This window comes from Poecilia reticulata, linkage group LG8 (assembly GCF_000633615.1).
Source record: "Poecilia reticulata strain Guanapo linkage group LG8, Guppy_female_1.0+MT, whole genome shotgun sequence".
NCBI classification, from domain to species: domain Eukaryota; kingdom Metazoa; phylum Chordata; class Actinopteri; order Cyprinodontiformes; family Poeciliidae; genus Poecilia; species Poecilia reticulata.
In genome coordinates this window covers 165,605-175,484 of record NC_024338.1, presented here as the reverse complement: position 1 = coordinate 175,484, position 9,880 = coordinate 165,605, and the positions used below count along the sequence as shown (strand labels likewise).

At 39.6% G+C, this 9,880-nt stretch overlaps 1 protein-coding gene across 4 annotated transcripts in view; it reads left to right on the top strand.

Moving 5' to 3' along the window:
• The window catches only part of abcc1 (ATP binding cassette subfamily C member 1 (ABCC1 blood group)), a 100,266-nt gene that overhangs the window by 35,251 nt on the left and 55,135 nt on the right, over positions 1–9,880 (top strand). For all 4 annotated transcript variants that reach the window (XM_008415001.2, XM_017306192.1, XM_008415000.2 and 1 more), the window contains 3 exons: positions 7,600–7,687; positions 8,465–8,534; positions 8,674–8,800. In XM_008415001.2, the coding sequence (XP_008413223.1) occupies positions 7,600–7,687; positions 8,465–8,534; positions 8,674–8,800 (285 nt within the window). The remainder of the gene's footprint in view (positions 1–7,599; positions 7,688–8,464; positions 8,535–8,673; positions 8,801–9,880) is intronic.

The window sequence follows — 9,880 nt, the reverse complement described above, 5'->3', positions numbered from 1 at the left end:
AACAAACTTCCAGAAAACTGTAAAACAGCTGAAACACTGGGTGCCTTTAAATCTCAACTTAAAACCCTCCTGTTTAGAGTTGCTTAAATAACAATTGGGATTTGAATCCCAACCCAGGTTCAAGCGCTGAGGAGAAGGGGTGCAGGGGGATTGGGGGGGTTGAAAATGTTTGGAAACCACTGGGGGGGCGCTGGACAAAAAGTTTGGGAACCACTGGCATACAAGTATCTACTTCTTGCTTGTTGCTCCGTGGTCAGTGTTCATAGTTGAGTGTCAGGGTTTTGCCTCAGTTGCTATGTTTAATGGTGCAGATGGTTTCTGACATGAGCAACATGGGTAAACACCCAGGGCGTTATGTTTTTAGGGATGGCATGAGACCACTGCGGATTGTAGCACAGAGATGGAAGCAAAGCAGAACAAAGAGTTTGTTAAATTTAATATTGGTTAAATTTGTTAAGTGTTTAATATCTATGTTTTTATGGGAATACGGATCTTTCAGATCAATTTGAAAAGTAATTTTGATGATATTTTACATTTTATTGTGTCATGTAGCGCGGGACGCTGGTCTTGGTCTTGACTCGGTCTCGACTTCCCTCGGTCTTGGTCTTGACTTGGTCTCGGACCCTAAAAGTCTTGGTCTTGTCTCGGTCTTGATACACTCTGGTCTTGGTCTTGTCTTGGTCTCGGGTTAGGTGGTCTTGAACACAACACTGCATATTGGCCAGCAGCATCTGTGGCTGGTTTGGAGCTTGCAACACCTCTGACTGGCAACGTATACACCGTGTTCCAAATTATTATGCAAATTGGAATTAAGTGTCAAAGATTAAATGTTTTGTTGTGCTATTAAATTTATAGATGGTATTGTGTGTCAGGGCTCTTTGAATCACTATAATTAATTTCAGAGCTGGGTTGATTAGTTTGTCTGGTGAGCTCAATTAAAGGAAATCTACTTAAGAAGGGTGATCCACATTATTAAGCAGGCCTCAGGTTTCAAGCAATATTGGAAAGAGAAAAGATCTCTGCTGACCAAAATCATCAGATAGTATGACAAGGTATGAAAACATTAGATATTTAACAAAAACTGAAGCTGTACTGTGAAGAGATTTGTGGCTGATTCAGAACAAAGATGGATTTGTGCAGATAAAGGCACAATGAGGAAGGTTTCTGTTAGACAAATTAATCGGATTAAGAAAGCAGCTGTTAAAATGCCCTTACAAAGCAGCAAACAGTTATTTGAAGCTGCTGGTGCCTGTGGAACCTCAAGGTGTCAGATCCTCCAGAGGCTTGCGGTGCATGAACCTACTATTTGGCTACTCCTAACCGGTGCTCACAAGCAGAAACAGTCGCAGTGGCCCCAGCCGTACATGAAGATTAATTTTCTAACAGGCTTGTTCACTGATGACTGCTGTGCTACCATGGATGGTCCAGATGGACGCAACAGTGGATTGGTGGTGGATGGTCACCACGTCCCAACACGGCTGTGACGTCAGCAAGGAGGTGGTGGAGTCATTTTTTGGGCCGAAATCATGGGGAGAGAGCTGGTCGGCCCCTTCAGAGACCCCGAAGGTGTGAAAATGACCTCAGCAAAGTATAAGGACTTTCTGACTGATCACCTTCTTTTATGGTTCAAAAAGAAGAGCCATACCTTCAGTAGCAAAATCATCAATAAGTAAGGAATACCTCTGTGTTATTCCTTGCAGCATGACACAGGAATTCCTGTGTGCCCCTTTTATTGGGCATAAAATGGGAGAAACTCATGATGTGGTCACCATCCTCCTCTGACCTCAACCCTATTGAGAACCTTTGGAATATCCTCAACCAGAAGATCTAAGGGTTCATATCAAGATGCAGTTCATATCAAACAGCAGCTCTGGGAAGGTATTCTGACATCCTGCAAAGAAATTAAATCAGAAACTATCCACAAACTCACAAGTTCAATGGATGTAAGAATTGTGCAGGTGATATCAAAGAAGAGGTCCTATGTTAACATGCAACTCAGTCTGTTAAGATGTTTTACATTGAAATAGCTTTTGATTTTAGTACCTGTGACCACTTAATGCTGCACATTCAAAGAATTACCATTTGCAGTTCTTTATAATCAATAAAATATTTAGAAAATCTGCTGTGCAATAATAATTTAGAACTGCATTTTGAGTATTTTTCTTTTTTCAAAAATACTGTTCTCATTGGGAGGTTTGTTCAGTAAAATTTGATTTATACTGTAATAGTTCATGACTTGAAAATTATACAGACCATCATTTGCATTGACCATTTAAGAAAATATCACTTGCTTAATCATTTGGAACACGGTGTAGACAGAGTGGTGAGGACAGCTGAGAGAATCATCGGGACTGAGCTCCTTTCAATCCTTGACAGTCACTTAGTGGACCACACTAAATGTGTCATTACCACATATAGTGTAATGACTCTCAATGACATCTTCATTACTAGTTTACTGTGATACACTGAGGAGGATAATGTCACAATTATAAAGGTCTCATGACAGAGAGTTGCCGGTGAGCAGGTACTGGGACTTTGAAGTGCGCCACAGTGACAGTTGCTGTACTGTTTCTTTATATCAGGATGTCTGAGCACAGCGGTGGGACTGACTCTGACTGGCTATAGCGAACCAGGGATTAATCCAGGACTGGGGCAGCCTGATAAAATTAAAGTGAAGTTTTCTCAGCTGCCGAACTATTTCTGTGTTTGGGAGCGAGGAGGGTATTTTCCCCCCACTGTCTTGAGGACAACTACGAAGCAATTTTTCTAACTTCAACATCAGACCTACTTTTTTATTCACAAACAAGTCTATGTTGGAAAATAATTTATTTGTTTTGCCCATATTTTGATAGCCCCACACCGAGTTTTTTAAGTGGATCAGAGTTCACTTTTTTAGTCAGTTTTGGAATTCAAATTTTCATCACATTCCCCAACAAATCAGACATTCTAGACAAATTATTCTGATTAAAATGTTCTAAACAGAGCTGGTATTAATTCCCTTTGGTATTAAAGTATTTTTGAATTTGAGAAAAGGAGACATATAACATATAAAATAAAATAAAAAAGTACAGTATGTATTAGGCTTAGTTTCTCATTTCCCCTTGATTTATTATTTACCACTTTTATTTTTTTGTTTTCATCAGGGCCGTGCAGAGACCACTAAAGGGGCAGGTGCTCAAAAAAAAGGGCACATCTAACCGCATTCTAGGACAAAATATTAAAGTCACACAGCTTTCAGAGTTTAATAAACAATGATAAATTACAACTTGTGAGATATACAACTAGATTTAGTACATCTTAACATAACTGCCTTGTAGTATTAAATATGTTGTTCACTACCAAAAACTGCATGTTGATCATGGTAAGAACCTTCTTTTTTTTTCCCCTGGCCATACTATTAACTCACGGCCTCCTGCCGTATCTAACAAATTGTGATATATTATTATCACAATTTGCTTCGCTTTCACAGACGGTGGGACTTCGTCCAACTTTTAGCGTCACTTGAAAGGAAAGCTTTAAGAAAGGTAAGATCTGTGCTAGCAAAGCTAGCTGTATTGACTGAGACACATGTTGCATCTGCGATGAAAAAAAGTTGTCACTCATGCTCTGAATTATTGTGTGGAGGTTTTGACTGAGGTGTCGCAAATATGGGACAACACTGTGACCAAAGTGCAATATAGTGATATGACATTCAGGAACAATCCAATTCTTCTGGAGGGATCTTTACTAAGGTTGATAGTACTGAAGCCTCACTGAGAGCTGCTCTGTGTTCTTGTAATGCTCTGCGTGCGTACACTGCAGTAGTTATTTTATTTCATAAAAAATATAATTGCTGAATAAATAAAACAAGAACATAAGAACATAGAACATGCTCATTGCTCTTTGTTTTCGTCTCTTGTCATGGTGGCAGACATTGCAGCAGGAGGGTGAGAACAGTCACCTCCTGCTTGGTTACTTATTGCTTATTGCGCCTTGGACAGTGTTCATAGTTAAGCGTTGTTTACCATTAATTGCTATGCTTCATGGTGCAGACAGTTGTGGTTTCTGACATGGGCAGTATAGGCAACCACCCAGGGTGTTATTTTTTTTATGGATGGCAGGAGACCTCTGGATTGTGGCACAGAGATGAAAGCAAAACAGAATGAAGAAGAGTTTGAATTGATGCCAGTTAAATTTATTTCAGCTCTTAAGTATTTAATATCTGAGTATTTTTATGGGATGTGGATCTATCAGATCAATTTGAGAAGCAACTGGGGGAGGCGGTGTTGGTGTTCCCGCTAAATCCTGAATATACCCAATTTGGGTTGTCTTGGAGTTTTTATCGCAACCTGTGGGGTTTTTCCCAGACTGGGAACGAGAATATGACCTGCTGAATGTGACAGGTAGCCAATCAAAAAGCGCGGTGACGTAGAAAAGAGGGGAATCCCAAACAGCTGACATATCGCGCAACTGGGTCCGGTGGATATGGATATTGGAAATGATATGTGGAAATGTTTATTATTAAATCTATAGTTCATTATTATGTTAATTCAGTTAAAAATGTTCATTATGAAAAAAAATATTCACCTCCAAATCATAGTGCAGCAAATAGAGCGGCTGCTCCCGTCGTCTTTTATCCACCGCCTTTTCTTTGTGTTACGTCTTTTATCTCTTAAAATGAYTCYACAAACTATCACTATTGCTTCTACATCCTCATCCGTGTTTGGTTATTCTAAATTCCCGCTATGTTGGGGGTTTTACTGGATTATCCTCTGGAATCGGGATGTTCGTGACTGGAATCGGTTCGTGTTGCTCCTGCCTTGGAGACACGAACCGATTGAACCTGTTGGACTTTTATCAGCTCTGTGGTCACAGAGGTTTGGAGAATCGGCCGATAATTCTTAAATCTTTCCGTCTAAACCAGACTTAAGACACACCAGCTCCTCTCGACCACTGCCCAAACGCTCTGACTCTGGTCGCTATGGTAACGTTTATATATCCCTTCAAAATAAGATACAGATGTGCCACAAAAACGAACATTTTACTTTCGTGAACATTTTAACTCACGATAATGACTAACGGAGCCCTGAGCTTGTTTCTCTGCAACGAGACGGTCCCTGTCCACCCTTTCAGTGGGATTTCTTTCAAAATAAATGCCACTAGTGGCAAAAAAGTGAAGTTCATGCTATGTTAGGACAGGAGACGAGATGTTTCCATCCCTGAAATTATGATTCATAGAATCACAAATCTAATTCTAAACCTGGGGTGCCCAAACTTTTTGAGAGCAAGATCTACTTTTTCTCTCACCAGCCGCCTGAGATCTACGTTATGACACAAAGACATAAAAATAGTTAATTAAACTCTATTGGCTTATTTTATATGCGAATATACATCAGTTAGAGCAGAAATAATAAAGTGATAGAAAACCTAATGCAGTTTCTTCCTCATTCTGACACTGGGAGCAGCTTACTGGTTTCTCAATCAGAAGCTGGTTGCAAACCTGAAGCCAGCAGGTACCAGTCAGTCATGGTGGATCTGAAATTTGGTTTGATGACTGAAATATGAGAAACTACAGACTGATAGGAAGAAACACAGAGCCTAGTAAAGGTGAAGGCAAATCTTCTGAAGTTGGGATATAATTAATTTAATTTCACATAATTATCGTGGTAGAATTTGTTAAAACTTAATGAAATATGTTTGTCCTATTTGATGTTTGTTGTGACTTATACTCACAAACGAAGGAGGTAATTAGTCCAAGTTTGTCAGAAACTACAGCAGGTGTGATGAGCCACAGCAAAGGTAAAACAACCCGAACAGAGATCAACTCAAAACCACTTCTACCTTTTTACTCTCCCTCTCTCTCTTTGTCGTTTAAGCACACCCGTTGCCGTGGCAACCGCCTATGCTCCGCAAGCCGAGCAAAGATTACATTAAAAACATAACATTCAGTCCATTATGATATCAGGTTTCCAGGCTTGACATTTATTTCTCGATTCTTAATAAGCCTCATGAACACAGCGGTGGTTGAGTAGCTGATTTAAACTCCTGCTCTGCTCTCAGTCGGTCTTTGAGTCGTTTTTTTTTCTCTTTTGTTTGTTAATGGAACCGAAACGCACTGAATTGCGCAACACCTTGTTGAAACAATAATTACTAAGATTATTCATTTTAACATGTTTCGTTGACTTTTTATAATTATTCTTTTTTAATGAAGCTACAAACGTTCAGGATCTTAGTGAATATTTTGATAAGCCTATCAGAGGAGGAAGTGCTGACTCAGCGTCCTGGCGGTGTTCAGTTTGTCACCTGCTGCCGAGATCGACTCAAAAAAAAAAGGTCAAAGGTTTCAAGGTGACTGGAGGGCTTATTATGTTGTTTTTCTTGAAAAAAAAAAACGAACAAAAACAAATAAATTTAGTACATGTTATGTGTCAGAGGCCTTAGGAAATAATAATAATCTAAAAAAACAAAATTGACCAAAAGGGCACTTGGGGGCAAGGAGCAAAAGGGGCAGGTGCTCAAGCCCCCTTAGCCCCCCCTCCGCCTGCATGTGCCTGGTTTTCATTTTAATGCAATAAAACATTTAGCCACAAGAGATTTGGTCACGTACCTGTCAGACATTTAGATGTCTGACAGGCTGGAAATGCATTCGCACGGTGTTCATTCTTCAGTCTTCAGTCAAAATAACTCTGATGCATCAAATTAAATATTTATTATGTTGCTTTGCATTAAGCCTGCATGATTGTCTCAGGGATTAGACAGTGAACGTCCTTATTCCAGTCTCAAATGATTTGTTCATTTGAACAGATTGATCATGAATGACCCAGCACTATTGTCCAGTTGCAAGCATAGGGTGCACTGAATTTAACTGGAATCAAAAGGTGATAAAGTTTAATTTATGATGTTCCAACATTCATAGTTGTGGTCAGCATAATAATTTGACTTATAAGTAAATACTGCTATCCAAGATGAGCATGTACCTGATCATTACACTATCTAGTTTGGAAGAAAAAAAGGTCAGTCTTGACTTTGTGCAACTTTCAAGAACACAGTGACAGAATATCACTGCTCAGCTGCTACTGAAGAAATCTGGGATGATGTTTTGTTATTTTTATTCTGCATTATAGATCTCTTTCCAAGCTGTCTTGTCTTTTTTTGCTGCCAGTATAATTAATAAAGTCTTTTTTTTTTGGTGTTTCTATGACATGATAGCCACTGGTCGACTCGACTTTTATTACATTGTCCTCAACTTTAAAAAGCTGAGGACAGGGTTGGTATGGGGTAAAGCACAACCCACATATGGAGGCCATAGCTCTCATTGTGGATGTCACAGGGTTGGATCCCAGCATGTCTTCCCTCTCTTTCATTACCCATTTAATTAATTTGAGTGTAACCACTCTCAAATTAAGGCCACTAGAGCCAAAAAAAACTAAAAAAAAAAATATATATATATATATATATATATATATATTAAATGGTACAACCTTTCTATGAGAACATTGTTGCACAGTAATGTAACTGTTATAACAAAGACTGGTTCAATTCTTACCTCAAGGCTTGCATGAATGTTGTAAAACTTGATCAATCTTGACTGTAGACTTCATTCATTTGGTCTGTTTTCAGGTCAGTGTGTCTCTGAAGAGGCTAAGAGTATTTTTGTCACATGAGGAGCTGCAAGAAGACAGTGTGGAGCACAAAACAATGGCTGGCTGTAAGTCTCCCCAAATGTATTGTCTAATAGGAAATACAAACCTTTAAGATTTTACAGATCTATACTATTAGGATTACACACCAAGCTGACAGTTATTAATTAACTAACTGTCAATAATAATTAATTGTCGATAATTTTGGACCTCAATGGTGGATTGCTGTTAATTCAATATGTTAAATGTCTAAATGAAAATGAAAGATATGATTTCGATCTTAGTCTTGTAAAAGGATTAACTGAAAATTCTGTAAATAAAGTCTTAAGAAACAGTTGGACATATTACTAAAGAGCTGTATTATATAGTACGGAGCCCCATGGGGGACATGGAAGATTTTTTTCCTTCGAGTTATCTCACAAAAGGTTTGCATTCTCTTGCAATAATGCACTGATCAGTTGATTCAGCATACTTGAATACTGAAAGTCTTTCTTACAGTGGCCACCGTATTTCTGCTATAATATAAGGTTTTCTTAAGGTTTTTCCATGTATGTTAATATCTCGTTTGTGAGATATCTGAAGTTTTCACTGTATACAAAATTGACCAGCATGTATTTGCTTATTGCGAGAGAATGCAAAACGTATTGCAAGGGAATGTGATACTTTTGTGAAAAAAAAATCCCATGTCCCTTAGTGGGTTCTGTAATATAGCTCACTCCAAAAGTTCAAGTTGTAGAAGAAAATTTGTTTAAAAAAAAAAAGCAATATGTCTCCAACCCAATCTTGAAGAAAAGGGCTCTTATTTATTGTTAAGTTACTTTATTTATGTAGATATTCTTTTCCAGCCCCACACAGCATCTCTATAGTAGACGGAATCTTCAGGTGGTCTAGAGCTGAATCACCAACGCTCAAGAGGTAGGTCCCATTTACCCTGAGTATGTGGAAACCTACAAGCTTTATTATTTAATTAATGTACAAATGAGCCTGAGAATTTCCTGATTAAAAGTGAACTGAGAAGATGAATCTGTTGTTGTGTATATGTGTTTGTGTTCAGGTTGAATGTGTGCATCCCAGAAGGCTCGTTGGTAGCAGTGGTGGGACACGTTGGCTCAGGAAAGTCCTCTCTGCTCTCTGCCCTCCTGGGGGAGATGGACAAAGTTGAAGGATCTGTGGTTGTGAAGGTGGTGGCTGCTCTTACTCTTTCACACTGTCACAAAGCAAAGACACATAGTGGACATTGAACCAAACCCTGGTGCTTGTACTGCTGGTTCACTCTGGCAAATCTGGTCCCACTGTTGTGCACCTAAAATGTGATGTGTACTAAATAATCTTGAGCTCATTGTGATCCTCGTAATGAGCATTCTCTGCCAGCATGGCTAGGTGGACCCCATGTGGGGAAAAGGAGGGCAGACCAGATGGGTCCCATATGGGTTTGTCTGCGGGTTCCACGGTGGCCCCACATGGGTTTGCCCATGTAGGGCCCATGTAGGCTGTGGCCCCACATGGGCAAACCCATGTGGGGCCATCGTGGAACCCGCAGACAAACCCATATGGGACCCATATATCAGCCGTCCTTTCCCCCACATGCGGCCCACCTAGGCATGCTGGCAGGGATTAAGATTTCTTTTTTTTATCTCAGAGTAGCCCACTTTCTATTAGTCCTGTCTCAATTTGATACAGCAGGAGCTCCCGCACTTCCTGTATCTGTCTCCCGCACTCCCATTTTAAACATGTTTTCCGAGCCGTCTTTAAACACAACATGACTGCACATCGTACCTGTGGGACGGCAACGGAGACATGCTGCTGCTGTGTAAATCTGCATGCCAGTGTGTGTTAGAATCATGGCAGAAAATGAGCAAATGGCAAAGATCTTTGCACAGTTTTTTTATTTTTCAAACCTACCGAGTAAGCTGTTGGATGCCGATAATTTTGGCTAATTGATGACTATGTATCAAAAATAAGCTACTAACTTTGTTGTCTGTTCAGGGGCAATACTGATTACATTTGCTTGAGTAACTTTTTTGCGGGGGGAAGGGTATAGAAGTAGTTTTACTGCACTGTACTTTTTACTTTTACTTGAATAGTATCCTGAACTACTGCTACTGTTCAGTAGTTCACGATACTACTGAATCATAAACTACTGATTCATGATTCAGTAGTTTTATCTAATTTTAGATAAAATGACTATCTAAAGATCTGGGGATCTTGTTCACGAATGAGGGAAGAAGGGAGCGGGAGATCGACAGGCGGATTGGGGCAGC